A 20633-nucleotide genomic window follows, 5' to 3' on the forward strand; every position below is an offset into this window, starting at 1 on the left:
AGCTGGACAAAATTATTGGCACCCTTTCAAAATTGTGGAAAAATAAGATTGTTCCAAGCATGTGATGCTCCTTTAAACTCACCTGGGGCAAGTAACAGGTGTGGGTAATATAAAAAAAAACACACCTAAAAGCAGATAAAAAGGAGAGAAGTTCACTTTGTATTTGCATTGTGTGTCTGTGTGTGCCACACTAAGCATGGACAACAGAAAGAGAAAAGAACTGTCTGAGGACTTGAGAACCAAAATTGTGGAAAAATATCAACAATCTCAAGGTTACAAGTCCATCTCCAGAGATCTAGATTTGGCTTTGTCCACAGTGCGCAACATTATCAAGAGGTTTGCAACCCATGGCACTCTAACTAATTTCCCTGGGCATAGACAGAAGAGAAAAATTGATAAAAGGTGTCAACACAAGATAGTCCGAATGGTGGATAAGCAGCCCCAAACAAGTTCCAAAGATATTCAAGCTATCCTGCAAGACTACATTATGCCAAAATGAACTTGAGTAAGCCAAAATCCTTCTGGGAAAAAGTATTGTGGACAGATGAGACCAAGATAGAGCGTTTTGATAAAGCACATCATTCTATTGTTTACCGAAAACAGAATGAGTCCTACAAAGAAAAGAACACAGTACCTACAGTGAAATATGGTGGAGGTTCAATGATGTTTTGGGGTTGCTTTGCTGCCTCTGGCACTGGGTGCCTTGAATGTGTGCAAGGCATCATAAAATCTGAGGATTACCAAAGGATTTTGGGTCGCACTGTACAGCCTAGTGTCAGAAAGCTGGGTTTGCATCCGAGATCTTGGGTCTTCCAGCAGGGCAATGACCCCAAACATACATCAAAAAGCACCCAGAAATGGATGGCAACAAAGGATTGGAGAGTTCTGAAGCTGGAGAGTTCTGAGTCCACATCTAAATCCCATTGAACACCTGTGGAGAGATCTTAAAATTGCTGTTGGGAAAAGGCTCCCTTCCAATAAGAGAGACCTGGAGCAGTTTGCAAAGGAAGAGTGGTTCAACATTCCGGCTGAGAGGTGTAAGAAGCTTATTGATTGTTATAGGAAGCGACTGATTTCAGTTATTTTTTCCAAAGGGTGTGCAACCAAATATTAAGTTAAGGGTGCCAATAATTTTGTCCAGACCATTTTTGGAGTTTGGTGTGACATTATGTCCAATTAGCTTTTTTCCCCTCCCTTTTTTGGTTTAATTCCAATACACACAAAAGGGAATAAACGTGTGTATAGCAAAACATGTTTTACTGCAATCCTTTTGTGTGAGAAATACTTCATTTTCTTGAAAAATGTTAGGGGTGCCAACATTTATGGCCATGACTGTATACTAGATAACATCTTTAAAGCTAAAATGGACTGTTTTCTTAAGGGGTTTTAATTAAATAGATAAACAGGAACCGTTGTATTTATATTGTTGGAGTATATGCAATAAAAGGGACTTCAACTTGTTTATGGATCAGAATATATGCACTTTATTACTTTGTTTACAAATGGTATTATATGCATTTAATCTGATCTACATTACTGCACAGATACTGTACTTTGACTGGATATAGTAGAACTACAGTATGATCTATAACTATTGGTACACATATGTTGTGTTCTTCTTTAAAAACACATTTCCATGACAATTTCGGCACTGGTGTATGCAGCTAAATAATAATAAGACGTACCCCAACTGTCCAAAGGTGATGTTCTCATTAAACTGCAAGCTGTCATCACGCTCTTCCTGCGTCATGTGATACCACTTATCTCTGAGGCAACAAATCAGAAATACAACACTGAATATAAGCAACAAACAGTGGGAAACAACCTGAAGCTTTGTCCATTAGAAAGCATATCACATATACAGTACCAGTGTTTCCCAACCAGGGTGCCTCCAACCGTTGCAAAACTACAACTCCCAGCATGCCAGGACAGCCTAAGGCTGTCCTGGCATGCTGGGAGTTGTAGTTTTGCAACAGCTGGAGGCACCCTGGTTGGGAAACACTGACATATACAAGAACAGGATCCCTGGTTTCCATTTTACCAGGATGAAGCATGACAGGGCACTTCTTGGTATTGCTATTATTAAGCAATGACATTTGGACACTACAAAGGAAAAGAGAGCATACAAGACCTTCAAACACCTTCATACTATACTGGCTGAGTTGTCAATGCTGCAGAACACCACTCAGCCATTCCAAGCAGGAGTAGCTCATTCATGTGGCAACTGGACAACAGGACAACCAAGCAGGGGACTATTTATCATGCTGCAGCCAATGTTCTACAGTTATCATTAGAGATGAGCGAATTTACAGTAAATTCGATTCGTCACAAACTTCTCGGCTCGGCAGTTGATGACTTTCCTGCATAAATTAGTTCAGATTTCAGGGGCTCCAGTGGGCTGGAAAAGGTGGATACAGTCCTAGGAGTCTCTTTCCTATGAATGTATTCACCTTTTCCAGCCCACCGGAGCACCTGAAGGCTGAATTAATTTACGCAGGAAAAGTCATCAACTGCCGAGCCGAGAAGTTTGTGACGAATCAAATTTACTGTAAGTTCGCTCATCTCCAATTACCACACTGTGGAGAATAACTATTTAAAACTTTATCTTGGCAAACGTAAAATGGATTGTGGTTTGCAGGTGGCAAAATAGTGAATGGCTAAAGAAAACAATTCTTTAATATTAGCAGTACAGCACGCAGAAATGTGGGCAGAATTAAGTAACGAATAGGGGTGAAGACAGAGCTTAAAGGGGTACTCCGGTGGAAAACTTTATTTTTTTAAATCAAGTTAAACAGATTTGCAAATTACTTCTATTAAAAAAAAAAATTATAATAATCTTAATCCTTCCAGTACTTATTAGCTGCTGAATACTACAGTGGAAATTCTTTTCTTTTTGGAACACAGAGCTCTCTGCTGACATCATGACCACAGTGCTCTCTGCTGACATTTCTGTCCATTTTAGGAACTGTCCAGAGCAGCATATGTTTTCTATGTGGAATTTTCTCCTACTCTGGACAGTTCTTAAAATGGACAGAGGTGTCAGCATAGAGCACTGTGGGCATGATGACAGCAGTTCCAAAAAGAAAAGAATTTCCTCTGTAGTATTCAGCAGCTAATAAGGACTGGAAGGATTAAGATTTTTTTTTTAATAGAAGTAATTTACACATCTACTTAACTTTCTGGTACCAGTTGTTAAAAAAGAAAAAAAAAAAAACGTTTTCCACCGGAGTACCCCTTTAAGACTCTGGATGCCACATTCTATACAGGGCAGTGCAATTTGTCAGACTGGCAGCAGTATAAAGAGCACCAATATGACACATCCTTCTGTACTTCTAATAAATTATCTCTTAGGAGAATGTCAAAAAATACAAGATGGCTCTGAAGACACGGGGGGCAGCACTCTGCACCATTGTTGGGAGCTGTAATTACACAAGAGCAGCTGAAGGGGAGAGCAGTCATTAGGCACCATCTTGTGCTGGAGGCGTCCTCGGTTGCAGCTGCAGAACAGAAGACTTGTCACTGGCAGCGTGCGTCTATGAGGGCACGTAGGGGATGATAACTAGGAAAAGAGCTGAGGGGTTTGAAAGCAGCATTTATCCCTTCAGAGCTATATTCTGCTGTGCTACCAGGTGGGATGAGGTTAACCCTTCCTTATCCAGGAGACTGAAACGTTACCAAATGTAAACTTTCTGTCCCACATGCAGCAAGAACAATACCAGGGAGCAATGTACTGCCTTGAAGTAAAACCCACCGTATCCAAATCAGATGGAACAATTCATTTTATAGACTAAAAAGAAAGCAACATAGAGGGAAAAAAAATAACCCATTAAGACCTAACACTTCTCATAGCTGAAAGTCCCTTACATTTGTACCCATTCTGCATAGTCCTCTTTGGGATAAACAGTCTGAACTCATAGGTTCACCACAAAGGCTCGTCTAGACTGCAAATAATTTTAACAATCCCTTAGCACTAAGAAGTAGTAGAAGTAGAAGTAGTAGTAGTAGTAGTAGTAGTAGTAGTAGTAGTAGTAGTAGTAGTAATAATAACAAGAATAATAACTATTATTGTTATTATATAACGATAACTTTGCATTGGGAAGTTTTAGGTCAATATTGGTTTTCAGCTTCTGTGTGTAAACAGGAATAATCCCATTCATTGACAGCAAGCACAAATATCATTATTTTTTTTCAATATATACATCCATTGGGGGAGATTTATCAAAACTTGTTCAGAGGAATAGTTGACCAGTTGCCCATAGCAACCAATCAGATTGCTTATTTCATTTTTCAGAGGCCTTTTTAACCCCTTAAGCACCCTTGACGTACGCGTACGTCATGACACCCTGGTACTTAAAGGGGTTCTCCGGTGCTTAGACATCGTATCCCCTATCCAAAGGATAGGGGACAAGATGCCTGATCGCGGGCGTCCCGCCGCTGGGGACCCCCGTGATCTTGCTTGCGGCACCCCGTTTGTAATCAGTCCCCAGAGCGTGTTCACTCCGGGCCTGATTACCAGCCACCACAGGGCCGAAGGCGTGTGACGTCACGCCTCCGCCCCCATGTGACGTCACGCTCCGCCCCTCAATGCAAGCCTATGGGAGGGGGCGTGATAGCTGTCACACCCCTCCCATAGGCTTGCATTGAGGGGCGGAGCGTGACGTCACACGGGGGCGGAGGCGTGACGTCACACGCCGTCGGCCCTGTGGTCGCCGGTAATCAGAGCCGGAGCGAACACGCTCCGGGGACTGATTATTCCTTTGGATAGGGGATAAGATGTCTAAGCACCGGAGAACCCCTTTAAGGACCCATGACGTACGCGTACGTCATGGAGAATTCCGGCTCCCGCCACGCCGCGCGCCGGGCGGGGATCGGACTGGGATGCCTGCTGAAATCCCGTGCAAACGCCCAGGGGGGTCATCAGACCCCCCATGTCAGTGATCGCGGCAAATCGCAAGTGAATTCACACTTGCGATTTGCGTGATTCCGGGTCATTACGGGTCTATGGTGACCCGGAATATAAGGGGGATCGCGGTTGTCTAAGACACCTACGATCCCCTGAAGGGATAGGAGTGAGGTGGCAGGGGTGCCACCCCTCCTATTGGTCGCCAGAAGTGACGACCAATAGCAGATCGGGGGCGGGGGGGATTAACTTTCGTTTTCCCCGTCCTGCCCACCCACAATAGGCAGGGCAGAACGGGAAACGACAGAGGACCGGGCGCCAAAGATCCACTTACCCATCCGGAGGCAGCGGGCGACAGAGATCGGCGGGCGGCGATGTTGTGCGGCTGGATCCTACGGAAGCCGGTGAGTTGCCTAGCAACATCTGGAGGGTAAAGTTTGAGACCACTATACAGTGGTCTCTAACTGTAGCCCTCCAGATGTTGCTAAACTACAACTCCCAGCATGCCCAGACAGCTGATTGGGCATGCGGGAATATGTAGTTTTTTAACAGCTGGAGGGCTACAGTTTGAGACTACTATACAGTGGTCTCTAAACTGTATCCCTCCAAATCCTGCAAAACTATGACTCCTAGCATGCCCAAACAGCTATTTGCTGTCTGGGCATGCTGGGATTTGTAGTTTTGCAACATCTGGATGGCCACAGTTTGGAGATCACTGTGGCCCTCCAGATGTTGCAAAACTGCAAATCCCAGCATACCCAAACAGCAAACAGCTGTCTCGGTAAGCTGGGAGTTGCAGTTGCGTACCACCAGATGTTGCATAACTACATCTCCCAGCATGTCCTTCGGTGATTAGTACATGCTGGGAGTTATTGCAACAGCTGGAGGCACACTGGTTGGAAAATACTCAGGTAACAGAACCTATCTGAAGGTTTTCCAACCAGTGTGCCTCCAGCAGTTCCAAAAGTACAACTCCCAGCATGCACGGTCTGTCAGTACATGCTGGGAGTTGTAGTTTTGAAACAGCTGGAGGTTTGCCCCCCCCCCCCCCCCCCCCCCCAAGTGAACGTACAGGGTACATTCACACAAGCAGGTTTACAGTAAGTTTCCTCCTTCAAGTTTGGGCTGCAGCAAATTTTTCACCGCAGCGCAAACTCCTAGCGGGAAACTCACTGTAACACGCCAGTGCGAATGTACCCTAAAAACACTACACTACACTAACACATAATAAAGGATAAAACACTACATATACACCCCCTTACACTGTCCCCCCCCCAATAAAAATGAAAAATGTATTTTACGGCAGTGTTTCCAAAACGGAGCCTCCAGCTGCAAAACAATAACTCCCAGCATTTCCGGACAGCCACTGACTGTCCAGGCATGCTGGGAATTTAGCAACAGCTGGAGGCACCCTGTTTGGGAATCACGGGCTTAGAATACCACTATGTCCAATCCTATGCAATCCCTAATTTAGTCCTCAAATGCGTATGGAGCTCTCTCACTTCGGAGCCCTGTCGTATTTCAAGGAAACAGTTTTGGGCCACATGAGGTATTTCCGTACTCAGGAGAAATTTCACTACAAATTTTGGGGGGCTTTTTCTCCTTTTACCCCTTATGAAAAGGAAAAGTTGGGGGCTACACCAGATTGTTGGTGAAAAAAAATTAAAAAAAATTACACTAACATGCTGATGTTGCCCCATACTCTTTATTTTCACAAGCGTTAAAAGGAAAAAAAGACCTCCAAAATTTTTAACGCAATTTCTCCTGAGTACGGAAATACCCCATATGTTGGCGTAAAATGCTCTGCGGACACACAACAAGGCTCAGGAGTGAGAGTGCACTATGTACATTTGAGGCCTAAATTGGTGATTTGCACAGGGGTGGCTGATTTTACAGCGGTTCTGACATAAATGCAAAAAAAGAAATACCCACATGTGACCCCATTTTGGAAACTAACAAACCCCACAGGTGTTTAATGAAAATTCTTCAAAGTTGGATGGAAAAATGAAAAAAAAAAAAATAATAATAATAATAATAATTCACTAAAATGCTGGTGTTACCCTAAATTTTTCATTTTCACAAGGGAAAATAGGAAAAAAAAAAAACATAATTTGTAACCCCATTTCTTCTGAGTAAGAACATATCCCATGTGTGGATGTTAAGTGTTCTGTGGGCGAACTACAATGCTCACAAGAGAAGGAGCGCCATTGGGCTTTTGAAGAGAAAATTTGGCCAGAATTGAAGGCCACGTGTGTTTACAAAGTCCCCCGTGCTGCCAGAACAGTGGACCCCCCCACATGTGACCCCATTTTGGAAACTACACCCCTCACGTAATGTAATAAGGGGTACAGTGAGCATTTACAGGTGTCATATTTTTGGAACAGTGGTCCATGAAAATGAAAAATGAAATTTTTCATTTGCACAGCCCACTGTTCCAAAGATCTGTCAAATGCCAGTGGGGTGTAAATACTCACTGCACCCCTTATTAAATTCTGTGAGGGGTGTGGTTTCCAAAATAGGGTCACATGTGGGGGGGTCCACTGTTCTGGCAGCACGGGGGACTTTGTAAACACACATGGCCCCTGACTTCCATTCCAAACAATTTTTTTTTCCCAAAAGCTCAATGGCGCTCCTTCTCTTCTGAGCATTGTAGTTTGCCCGCAAAGCCTTTTACATCCTAACATGGGGTATTTCCATACTCAGAAGAGAAGGGGTTACAAATTTTAGGGGGCATTTTGTCCTATTATTCTTTGTAAAAATTTTAAATTTGAGGGCAAACTAGCATTTTAGTGAAAAAAAAATTTACACATCCAACTTTACCGAAAAGTCGTCAAACACCTGTGGGGTGTTAAGACTCACTGTACCCCTTGTTACGTGCCTTGAGGGTTGTAGTTTCCAAAATAGTATGCCATGTGGATTATTTTTTTTTTTTTTGCTGTTCTGGCACCATAGGGGCTTCCTAAATGTGACATGCCCCCCAAAAACCATTTCAGAAAAACTCACTCTCCAAAATCCCACTGTCGCTCCTTCCCTTCTGAGCCCTCTACTGTGCCCGCCGAACACTTGACATACACATATGAGTTATTTTCTTACTCGAGAGAAATTGGGTTACACATTTTAGGAAGATTTCTCTCCTTTTACCCCTTGTAATAACTGGGTCTACATGAACATGCCAGTGCAAAAAATGAAGATTTTGAATTCTCTCCTTCAATTTGCTGCTATTCCTGTGAAACACCTAAAGGGTTAACAAACCTTTTGAATGTCAGTTTTGCAGTTTTTATAATGGGGTCATTTGTGGGGTATTTCTAATATGAAGGCCCTTCAAATCGACTTCAAAACAGAACTGGTCCCTGAAAAATTTCGATTTTGAAAATTTTGTGAAAAATTGGAATATTGCTGCTATACTTTGAAGAAGCCCTCTGATGTCTTCCAAAAGTAAAAACAGGTCAACTTTATGATGGAAACATAAAGTAGACATATTGTATATATAACATTTTCAATTTTTTCATCAAATTTGGGAATTTTTTACCAAGAAATGATGCAAGTATCAACAAAATTTTACCACTAACATAAAATAGAATATGTCACGAAAAAACTATCTCGGAATCAGAATGAAAGGTAAAAACATCCCAGAGTTATTAATGCTTAAAGTGACAGTGGTCAGATGTGCAAAAAATGGCTGGGTCCTTAAGGGGTTAAAAATAAAAAACACAATCTGACCGGTTGCTGTGGGCAACTGGTAAACTTTTTTTCTGCACAGATTTTGTTAAATTTATCCCAGTATCCCTCTTTCCCTTCAGAGCACACACAAAAGAGAAAACTTAGGTATAGAAGCAGTTTTTTTTAGAGTCCTTTGAGATCCTTTAGGCCATGTTTACGCAATGGAATTTCCAAGCGGAATCAGGCGGAAAAACTCTGTTGCAGCAGAATCCTATTGCTTTCAATGGAATTCTGCTGCAACTTGCACACAGTGGAATTTCACATGAAAGAATTGACATGTCAAAACAGAACAATGCTGTGATATCAGCTTGATGTAGTTAACTCATTGTCATTCCATATCACTGCTCCACTCTAGTAAATGTAAATGCTGCATTCTCTGTGATGTCACAGTTGCTCTTTACTGAATGGATAGGCTCCATGTTTATAGCATTTTTCTTCTCAGTTTACAAATCTGCTACCATCATAGAATGAAGGTGATGAGTGACTATAACCAAACATGTTTCACATCTTGTGAGCAAGCAAGAAAGCAAGTTTCACATCTTGTACACATAGGACGAACCAACCTCTCATCCTCTTCAGTGCTCCTTCTGCAGCGGCAGCAAAAATAGGGTCAGCAAAGATTAGAGGTTAGAGGTCATAGCAAGTAGAAGTAAAGAATGGCATAACTATAAGGGGGTACAGAAACTATGACATCACTAAATACCCTGATAAGTCTTGAGTGCTCTGGATGCTACCATAACAATGAACAGGACCCATTTATGGACTTTGAATCCTTCAGATCAGAAATATCAAGTTACATACCCTCCATGGAAGCAGAACATGTCAGGGGCCTGGGGCAGTTCTAAAATAACCCTTATCCAAAAATAAATCTTTCAGCAAGGTGCTTTGCAGTGCGGACCACATTCTCTTCACATTCCTGGGAAAACTTATGATCTACACCCAGGGTGACGTAAATGTTCTTGGTGACACTTCTTTTGCGCCATTAGGACCACCTCAGATGGCAGCTTGGGTCGTATAACACCTGCTGCCGCTCTTTGGAGCAGAAATGCTCTCTGAGGACAGCAAGAGGCTAATTAGAGAATAATGTCAACATGTTTATAAGGCGGCTATATTGTGGTGATTACAGTCTCATTATCTGTTATGTGACTCTAGAAAAGGTCGTCTTAGTAATGAGATGAAACAGAAGGTTAGAAGACGGCTGGAGGGCACACTCATGGCAGCCGGAGCCGAGCGAAACCTTTATGTTATTAATGTCATCTGTTATCACAGAAAATAAAGGTCTAGCACTGAGAATACAGAGACTGAGGGATCAATTTAATATCTGGGGGCTTGTTTATCACTTCACTTCACAAAGAACCTCTTACCGGGTTGTAGGTGATCGCTTCCTCCTCTCACAATGTACAGCATCGAAAAATGCAGCATTCCAAAACCGTAGAGAGTGCCTGTAACCAGAACAAAAAAGGTCACCAACGGTTTATATTCTGCTCAAATAACTAAATTATAAAATTGTAATAGCCACAAAAGAGCTATAGTAGCAAGAATTGCTATAGAAGTTAATGTTGGCTCTGAAAGAAAGGTGTCAGAACACACACACCCTCACAGCTTGCCTTTTTACAGACAAGAGTGCCCATGTTGACTCCTGTCTATTGCCAAAAGCACAAACAATGGGCACGCAAGCATCAGAAACCTCACCAAACAATGGAAGAAGGTCACCTCATTTGATGAGGCCATGTTCACACATCGGAATTTCCGTGTGGTATTCTGCTGCAGCATACTACCGTTTATTCAACAGGATTCTTCTCCGCTGTGCACACAGCAGAATTTCCATGCCAGATGTTTCCGGCATGGAAATTCCGTTTTCTGTGTCCGCAGAAAGAATGAACCTGTTCATTCTTTCGGCGGACACCGCAGTCTGCGAAATGTTCGCACAGAGATTGTAGGTGTGCGGACATTCCGTGGTGTGAACATAGCCTTACATTCTATTTTACACCAAGTGGATGGAAAGATACATGTAAATTACTTTGGCATGCACCACCTACCTAGATATTATGGACTCTTTTCTATCCTCTATGATCATGCTACTCTAGAATTATTTTTTAAGGTTTAGATATATATAAGATCAGAGGGATTTCCAGAGAAGAAGGCATCACTTTATTGTACAATATATTCTTCAGTATTTTCTTAGTTATACATTCACAGTCTTATATTACCATATAGGCTGCTGCTTTAAGTGTGAGTACAAGTACATTTTCTCTCCTTTTTTCTCATCTGGACTTTGCAGGGGAACTGGGAATGAACAAACACCATATGTTAATATAATGCACAGGGGGATTAGAATAATATCCAATAGTAGGACAAAGATCAGACGGACTCACTGTCATTAGACGGCTTCTCACTTGACGGCTCATCACTTTGCCTGGTGAAAAAAACAAACAGATTTCTGCAGTCAGACCCCATGTGAAACAATTTACAACATCTTTGCTCGGTGTTAGTGAATGGAAGCCTCTATATAATGCTCAGACCAGCAGACATGGGCAGCTAGCTGATAGAAGAGGGAGATAAAACAGTAAAAAGCTGTTTGCAAAGTTACAAAATCATGTTTTCCATCCAAGCTCAAGAACTGTAGAGGTTAGACTGAGCTGCAGCATGCATGCCTCATACCTCCCCTACCCTCTTTATACATTTTCAAAAAGCTATCAGCTTAGAGACGGGTATCAGTTATTTTATCTCCCTATTAACTATCTGCCCTAGCTGACAAATTCCCTTTAAAAGGGGTTGTGCGCTACCCTGCAGTTCGAAGCTCCGCTCACAGCGTCCGGAAGTTCATTACTCCGAACGCTGTGTGCGGGCTTCCGTGTTTGCAGCCGCCCGGCCCCTTCGTGACGTCTCGCCCGCCCCCTCAACGACAGTCTATGGGAAGGGGGCGCGACCGCTGTCACGCACCCTTCCCATAGATTTTGGTAGAGGGGGCGGGCGTGACGTCACGAGGGGGCGGGCGAGACGTCACGAAGGGGGCGGGCGTGACGTCACGCCCGGCGGCTGCGAACGCGGAAGCCCGCACACAGCGTTCGGAGTAATGAACTTCCGGACGCTGTGAGCGGAGCTCCGAACTGCAGGGCAGCGCACAACCCCTTTAAGGGTACATTAACACATGCATATTTTTGCTGCAGATCTGCTACATATTTTGCTACCCATGGAAGTCAATGGGCATCAAAATCTGCTAAAGCAAATCTGCAGCAGATCTGCAGAAAAAATATGCGTGAAAAATAAAGTGTGAACTTACTCTTACAAACTTTAAACAATGTCCTAAGCTAAAACTAATCTAAGCACATCAGTAGTTTTAACTTCTCTCCTGTCCTGATGTTTGTTATAGTAAATCAATGAAAGTAAAATATGTCAGTCTGGTGTCAAGACTGAGGATTCTTAGTCTGATACAACTGCAAGGAATGCTGAGCTGTGAGTAGTATTAGATCAGCAAGCAAATATATAGAAAATGGTAAGTGAATGAAACAAATCTATTGTAAAATTACAGAATGTTTAATTTAACAAAGATTAAGCTTTAATTAAATACATTTTAAAAAGAAGTGTGGCAGGGAATATGTAGACCTATGCTGTAGTACTACTGTCATGCACAGACCTATAAGCATGTAACGTCCTGACGAATGACTATGCCTGACATGTTACTTACTCATTCTTCTTGGAGAGGGGTCCCTTTAACTTGATCTCTAGACCCCCGAAAAACCCCTTCATGTTCTCTGTGGTAACAGATGTTGTTCTCAATAACCGCTCCACATTATCCTTCTTTTCGGCGAGCCAGCTGTTGGCAGACTTCAGATAACCGTCAATGCTTCCAGTGCTCACTGGCTTCTCTCGGGAGTCTGTCGGGGATACGTGTGGTTTACCTGGAAACAGTCACAGGCAGACATTTTTATATCCCTTGCTCCCCTTTCTATCAATTACCTACATACATTATGTCCAGTCACACTGCTGTGTAAACATGATGCCAGGGCTGGTAATAAATTTGTGCCTTGATACTAGGCAGACATACTGGCAGGGCACCAGCTTATCGCTAATACACAGGCCTCTCACCAATATAATAATAGGTGAAGCACATGGTCATTAAGTTCTTGGCCGGGCCAAAGTCATCCATCTGATAGCACCTAGAGAAAGAAGAGGAGAAGGAAGAAATTTAAAGGGGTACTGCAGTGCAAGACAACTTATCTCCTATCTGATTGCGGGGGCCCGGATCTCTCCCAAAGAGATACATAGAGGGGGAGCGTCGACTACCTCTTCATGCGGGGTTGACAGTCTCCTTGCACCAAGCAGAGATCGCTCCATGCACAAAGAGAGTGGGGTGCCATGCAGGAAATGGGTCTGACTCCCCCCCCCCCCCCACCCACAATTAGACACATATCCACTTCCCTGCAGGTAGGAGATAAGTTGTTTTACACAGCAGTACTTCTTTTAAGAGGGGATCTGAATTATACCCCGGCACGTAGCAGCCATTTAGCCATGGATATGGATGCTTACTCAAAGAGGACGACAGCGAATGACTGAACCAGCCTGTAGAAAGTTTGCTCCGAAACACACTTGGAATTGCAGCGCTGTGGGGACAAAAAGGGCAATTATGTGAGATCCTGGATAAAATGTACATATATAAAGTGAAATATAATGCTACATATGATCTATGTAGGGTGAGTTCCATGTTTACCCAATGAAGAAAAAAAATGCACTCAAATTACATGATAACTGCCCAATGCCCCCACCCATACAAGATACTGTCCGTGATTTAACCCCTTAACGACCACGGACGTAAATGTTCATCCTGGTGCGGTGGTACTTAGCGCACCAGGACGTATATTTACATCCTGTGTATGACCGCGAGCATTGGAGTGGTGCTCACATCATACTCTGCAGGACCCGCCGGTAATGGCCGACATCCGCGATTGCGTGGATGTCCGCCATTAACCCCTCATATGCCGTGATCAATACAGATCACGGCATCTGCGGCAAGGCACATGTTAAAATAGATGATCAGATCGCCTGTAGCGCTGCCATGGGGATCCAATCATCTGTAATGGTGGCTGGAGGTCCCCTCACCTGCCTCCAGCAGCCTTCTTGCACCTTCTGCTCTGGTCTGAGATCGAGCAGACCAGAAGATAGCCGATAATGCTGATCAGTGCTATGCCCTGAACAGTATTAGCAATTAAATGGGGACAAAAAAAAAAAAGTTGAAAAATGTAAAAATAAAAAGTGAAAAGGGAAAAATCTCCTCGCTCAATAAAAATTAAAATTGTCCCTTTTTCCCCTTTTTATCCCCAAAAAGCATAACATTTTTTTTTTATAAACCTATTTGGTATCGCCGCGTGCGTAAATGTCTGACCTATCAAAATATGTTGATGATCCCGTACGGTGAACGGCGTTAACGTAAAAAATAAAAAGTCAAAAAATGCTGCTTTTTTTGTCAAATTTTATTCCTAAAGAAAATAAATAAATTAATAATAATAATAAATAATAAAAAGTGATTTAAAAGTTTTATATATGGAAATGTGGTATCAATGAAAAGTACAGATGACGGCGCAAAAAAGGAGGCCTCATACCACCCCATATACGGAAAATGGTGAATTATACTCACCGATAATTCCTTTTCTGGAAGTCTCCACGACAGCAACCATGAGATTGGGACAGGAAAAAACACTGAGAGGTTAAATTCCCCACCCCTTCCTTTCCACACCAGTGTATTTATAAAGAACACCAAAGGAAAGGAAAAAAGTGCACCAAAAAACACTATAATAAAAAACCAAAGGGTGGGATGTATGGGTGCTGTCGTGGAGACTTCCAGAAAAGGAATTATCGTTGAGTATAATTCACCATTTCCCCCCCACGTCTCCACAACAGCACCCATGAGAAAGACCAAAGAATTTACTTAGGGAGGGACTACAGCACTGAGAACTTTACGTCCAAAGGCCATATCCTCAGAAGACAAAATGTGAACTCTATAATGTCTAGAAAAAGTATGAAGGTTTTTCCCAAGTGGCAGCTTTGCAAATCTGTTCTACAGAAGCTCCAGCTCTTTCTGCCCATGATGAGGAAATTGCTCTAGTAGAATGGGCCTTCAATTGTCTAGGGGGGCTTTTTCTCTGGTCACATAAGCCTCTGAAATTGCGGTCTTAATCCATCTGGCTATAGAACTCTTAGAGGCTTTCATGCCTCTATTAGGGCCAGCAAACTGAATAAACAGATTGTCATCCTTCCTCCACTGACTAGTTCTTTTAATGTAGATGAGGACCGCTCTTCTAACATCCAAAAGACTATATGATTTTTTAAGTCATTTTTTGGATCTGAACAGAAGGATGGAACCACAATATCCTGTGACCTATGAAAGGTAGAGACAACTTTAGGGAGGAAGTTAGGATCAAGCTTAAAAATGATTTTGTCATCCAAAATTCTGATATAAGGCTCTCTGATAGAAAGAGCCTGAATTTCACCTACTCTCCTAGCTGTAGTGATGGCGATTAAAAATATAGTTTTGAGAGTCAAAAATTTTTCAGAAATAGAATCCAGAGGCTCAAAGGGATCCAAAGGAAGAGCCGCTAGAACTGTATTTAAATTCCACTGAGGACAGATATTTAAAGTCTTAGGTCTGAGTCTGCTGGACACTTTAATAAACCTTGAAATCCACATGTTATCAGCCAATTTTACATGATAGAGAGCACTGAGAGCAGAAGAGTATTTACTACCTTTTCAGAGAAACCTTCCTTCAGCAGAATGGACTTTTCAATTTCCATGCTGTCAAACTGAGGTTTTTGATCTGACGATGAAAGGATTGTCCCTGGGACAGCAGATCCTTTTGAGGAGGAAGGCAGATGGGATCCTCTACAGCCAGAGTCTTTAATAGAGAGAACCAGCTCCTCTTTGGCTAGTATGGAGCTACTAAGATTAGAATGCAATGATAGTTCATTAGCTTCTGAAGGCCCTGAGATATTAGCGGCAGGGGAGGAAATGCGTATCCCATACTGAATGTCCAATTCTGAGTTAATGCATCTACTGCTAGCGGAGAGTTCCTTGGATTTAGGGAATAGAATAGATGCACCTTGTGATTTCTCTTGGTTGCAAACAGATCTATTTGAGGAACCCCCCATCTCTCCGTAATCATCCTGAATGCCCACGGAGCTAGAGACCATTCCCCTGGGTCTAATATGTGTCTGCTCAGGAAGTCCGCCTCCAAGTTCCAGACCCCTTTGAGATGGACTGCTGAGATAGAAAGCACCTTATTTTCTGCCCAAGAAAATATATGATGCAAAATTGACTGGAGAGCTGTGTACCTTGGACCTCCCTGATGCCTTATAAAGGCCACTGCCGTCATGTTGTCCGAGTAAATGAGGCTATGGCGATTTTTGCAGATCTCCTCTAACTCTTGGAGTGTCATCCATATTGCCAGTAGCTCTCTGAAGTTGGAAGATTTTCTTGCTGTCTGAGGATCCCATTTCCCTTGGACTACTCGAGACTCTGAGTGAGCACCCCATCCTTCTGCACTGGCATCCGTTGTTATGAGTAACTGGTTTGACTGAAACCAACTTACTCCCTTCTTTAAATTCTTCTTGAACATCCACCATCTTAGATGGGTTTTTACTTGAGTGGGAATTATCACTCTTCTGTCTAAAGATTTCAGAGACTTGTCCCAAATGGCTAGGATCCACTTTTGTAGAGGCCTGGAGTGGAACTGAGCCCAAGCTACTGATTGGATGCATGATGTCATATGACCTAGAGTGGACATTGCTGTCCTGATTGTACAGGAATGGAGGCTTAGAAATCTGGAGACTAATGCCTGCAGTAATACCCTTTTGGAATCCGGTAGAAAGGAGGTCTGGATCCTTGAATCCAAAAGGGTACCTAGGAAATTTTTCCTCTGACTGGGAATAAGATCTGATTAATCTAGATTTTGGATCCAACCCAACTTCTGGAGAACAAATATAGCTCTCTGTAAATGAAGTTCCAGTTGAGGAACTGAGTCCGCCACTATCAGTATGTCATCTAGATAAGGGATAATTAGAATAGACTCCTTCCTGAGAAGGGCAACCACCTCTGCTAAGACTTGAAAAGTCGAGGCGCAGATGACAGGCCGAATGGGAGACAGACTAACTGAAAGTGGCGGACCCCAGATCCCACTGGATGGCAAATATTTTGGATAGGAATGTGGTAATATGCATCGCGAAGATCGATAGTCGCCATCACCGCCCCCTCCTTTATTAACTGAACTGCAGACTTCACAGTTCCCATCTTGAATTTTTTGTAAACCACAAATTTGTTCAGGGGTTTCAGGTTTATAATTGTACGGAACATCCCGTTTGGATTGGAAACCAAAAACAGGGAAGAATAATGACCTAGGCCCCTCTGAAGGAGAGGAACCTCCTGGATAGCACCCAGGGAGAGAAGGTCCCAAACACCCTTGAGAACCAATTTTGTTTTTTTTTACTCTGCTGAGTAACAACATACCTTGGAGGGGGAGGTGATGACAACTCGATCCGGAGGCCCTGAGATATTATCTCTACTATCCAGGGATTAGGAATTAGTGACTCCCAAACCGGGGCAAAATGGGAAAGCCTTGCCCCCACTGGCCTGGCGTCATTGCTTAGGGTTGGAAGAGGACTGACCAGGGTTAGTAAAGATATTCCTACCCCTACCGCCCTTCCTGTAAGACCAACGTCCTGTTTTCCCTTTACCTCCTCTGAAGGAATGGTCTGATTGGGAAAAAAGATGAAAAGGAGACTTTTTAGGTTGGACCTTATCTAAGGGCAATCCTTTTTTATTGTCTGCTGCTTTTTCCAGAATAGAATCCAAATCTGGACCAAACTAAAATTTTCCATGAAAAGGAAGGGAGCAGAGTTTACTTTTTGAAGTCATGTCTCCCGACCAAGAATTTAACCACAGTAGACGCCTAGTGGTATTTGACAAAACAGCAGTACGAAAAGCAAGTTTTACCAATTCTGCAGAGGCATCTGAAAAAAAATTAGATGCCATCTTAAGCAGAGGTAAGGATTCCAAAATCTGGTCCTTAGGGGTATCAGACTGGAGGTGGTATTCCAATTGGTCTAACCAAACTCCTAAAGTCCTGGCTACACAGGTAGAGGCTATACTAGGCCTTAACAGTGAGGAAGCAGCCTCCCAGGACCTTTTAAGCAAACTCTCTGCCTTTCTATCCATTGGATCTTTAAGTTGTGTAGCATCCTCGAAAGGCAGAGAGGTACGCTTTGCAACTTTAGCAACCGGGATATCTACTAATGGTATCGTGTCCTAGGTAGTAGAGTCTGTAACATCAAAGGGATAACGCCTTTTTAGACCCCTAGGAATAAAGGCATTCTTTTCTGGCTTAGCCCATTCATCTTTAATAATTTTATGCAAATTTGTATGAACAGGGAAAGTACAGGGTTTCCTGTCTCCTAGGCCTCCAAAAAGGTCATCCTGGATAGACTTAGTCTCCTGAACTTCCTCTAAATTCAAGGTAGTACGGACGGACTTAAATAAGCATTCTATATCATCAGAATTAAACAAGAATTTTTTCAAAGAGGAATCTTCCTCTTCATGAGGATTTTCCACACTTTCTTCAGAATCCGAAAAAGACACCATTTTCATTAACAGTAGTAGTAGGAGCCACAGGGGTAACAGGTGTAAAAGAGGCCAATGCAGAGTGCATCTCTGAATGAATCATGGATTTAATTTCTTGCATAAGAGTTGGAGAGTCATCTTTTACTACTGATGCAATACATGATTTACACAGAGGTTTAGAAGCATATTCAGGAAACTCCTTATAGCAAATAACACATTTCTTAGGTTGTGATTTTTTCGGTTTAACCGAAGAACCTGCAGAATCATTGTCTCCCTGCAAATACAAGGAAGAGAAGGATAAAACACCATGCAATGAAGATAGGCCAGGGCGAACCCATAGGCCCTCAGTACTTACGGATCCTGGGATCACTGGAGGATCTGGAACCTTTGCAGGTGAGCTCATGATGCAGCCTTGTATCTTCCAACGCTGGAATCAGTTAGAGCAGCTTCCATTTGGGAGAGGGGCTTCTTATAGGAAAAAAGCCGGTCTCCAGATTCAAATTCCCCGCCCGAGCGCGTCCGGAAGTGACGTCCGACGCCAGCATCCCTGGCCGGAAGAAAAAATAACTAGAACTCCTCGCTGAAGGAGACCGTACAGAGACTCGTACACTATACGGTGCTCCCGCGGTATCCCTCCACCTCCATGCTCCCGGAGCGGACCTACAGAGAGGACCGGACCACGGGGAGAAAAAGACAGGGGGTGTGCTATGCTCACACCCCGAGTCCGCAAGGCCCCGGTAAGGACCTTAATTTCTTCATGCAGGAGAGTCAGAAACCCCCCTGCACCTCTCAGCTCCTTCCCTGACAGGGACAGGAAAAAACACTGGTGTGGACAGGAAGGGGTGGGGAATTTAACCTCTCAGTGTTTTTTCCTGTCCCAATCAGGAGGAGGAGATAATCTCATGGGTGCTGTCGTGGAGACGTGGGGGGGGGGAAATGAAAAAGTTATAGGTGGACAAAATAGGGCAATTTTATATTACGGATTTTATACAAAAAGTTTGACATTTTTTTAAGCGGTACAAAAATTGAAAAGTATCTAGCCATGGGTATCATTTTAATTGTATTGACCCACAGAATAAAGAACACATGTCATTTTTACCGTAAAGTGTATAGTGTGAAAACGAAACCCTCCAAAGTGTGCAAAATTGTGGCTTTAATTAAAATTTCCTCCCTAAAAAAAATTATTCTTTGGGTTCACCGTACATTTTTTGGTAAAATTAGAGGTTTCATTTCAAAGTACAATTGGTCACGCAAAAAAAACTAAAACCTTATATGGGTCTGTAGATGGAAACCTGAAATCCTTAAGGTCAAAATGGCCTAGGTCCTTAAGGGGTCAAATTAGTACACAAAGACCACCCTTTTACTTTATATGATGTTTCCATAAAATTTGCATACTTTATTCACCTTTATCTGCATTCAGAGGGAAATACAGCAAAACATGTATGTAATTTACATTGAAATTATCTAGTGCAGGATTACTCAGGATCTGGTGTGAAACGAACATTCCCATTATGTTCAACATAATTTGAGTAGTATTTTCACAACTTGACAGGTTGGGGAACACTGCCCCAGTAGATGATGAGCCAGGCTAAAGTGCCCTACTGGGGCCCCACCACATATCAACTTAATTCACTGCCCACACTGCCTCCCTGCGTGGACAGGTGGCGCCACCAAAAATTGTAACTGAAAATAAGCACATGGCAGCAGCTGGGGCAGAATATGGATTTCCAAGGCTGAAACTTCACCAGAGATACAATCTGGGGCATTTACCTGAGCGCTGACGAACCGCGCAAACCATTCCCTTCCCTTTCCATTCTCCGTACTGCAAAGCTCCCCAAACCGGGCCTTCTCCTCCTGGTCCACGTCCTCCCTGTATAAGAAATCCAGATAAGCATTATATAGGGATACAGCAACCACTGAGTCACCATGTTATAAATGCTAAAACTGCACAGAAATATTGAATGGTACTTTTACATTCTGCTAAAATGGACTCCAGTAATAACCAGTGATGTAACATGCAAATCTAATAAATCACCAAAAATACGCTTATCTCTAGTCACCACTCTGGCTACCAAGGATGCATTGTGCCCAGTGAAGTAATAATGGAAGATGTTGTAGAGACTGTAGTAATATCAGGGCCCCCTGCAGGAGAAGAATTCTCCATGAATTCTCACAAGAACAGTCTGAGGTTAGATTCAAAGCAACAAAATATTTTACTGAAAAAGAGTAATAGATGTTTGGAACACACTTAAAGTGTTACTATCACTTCGCTCCACTGGCAGAATTTATTTAAACTTTGCTGCAAATTTCAGTACCTGAGACAGATTTCCGGAACTCCAGTGCAGAAGGTCCTATGCAAGTCTATGCCTGCGAAAGTTTAAATGTATCCTGCCGCCGGAGTGAAGCA

The 20633-nt window shown here is 42.9% G+C and overlaps 1 protein-coding gene across 3 annotated transcripts in view; it reads right to left on the reverse strand.

The window, feature by feature from the left end:
- KIAA0513 (KIAA0513 ortholog) overlaps positions 1 to 20633 on the reverse strand; it is a 68758-nt gene that overhangs the window by 17101 nt on the left and 31024 nt on the right. For 2 of the 3 annotated variants that reach the window (XM_056525532.1, XM_056525533.1), the window contains 9 exons: positions 19997 to 20096; positions 13151 to 13224; positions 12710 to 12780; positions 12309 to 12522; positions 10996 to 11036; positions 10831 to 10906; positions 9985 to 10062; positions 9184 to 9207; positions 1686 to 1766 (listed from right to left, as the gene is read on the reverse strand). In XM_056525532.1, coding sequence (XP_056381507.1) covers positions 1686 to 1766; positions 9184 to 9207; positions 9985 to 10062; positions 10831 to 10906; positions 10996 to 11036; positions 12309 to 12522; positions 12710 to 12780; positions 13151 to 13224; positions 19997 to 20096 — 759 coding nt within the window. The remainder of the gene's footprint in view (positions 1 to 1685; positions 1767 to 9183; positions 9208 to 9984; positions 10063 to 10830; positions 10907 to 10995; positions 11037 to 12308; positions 12523 to 12709; positions 12781 to 13150; positions 13225 to 19996; positions 20097 to 20633) is intronic. The other variant, XM_056525534.1, reaches the window with a different exon arrangement.

This window comes from Hyla sarda, chromosome 6, assembly GCF_029499605.1.
Source record: "Hyla sarda isolate aHylSar1 chromosome 6, aHylSar1.hap1, whole genome shotgun sequence".
Lineage (NCBI taxonomy): Eukaryota > Metazoa > Chordata > Amphibia > Anura > Hylidae > Hyla > Hyla sarda.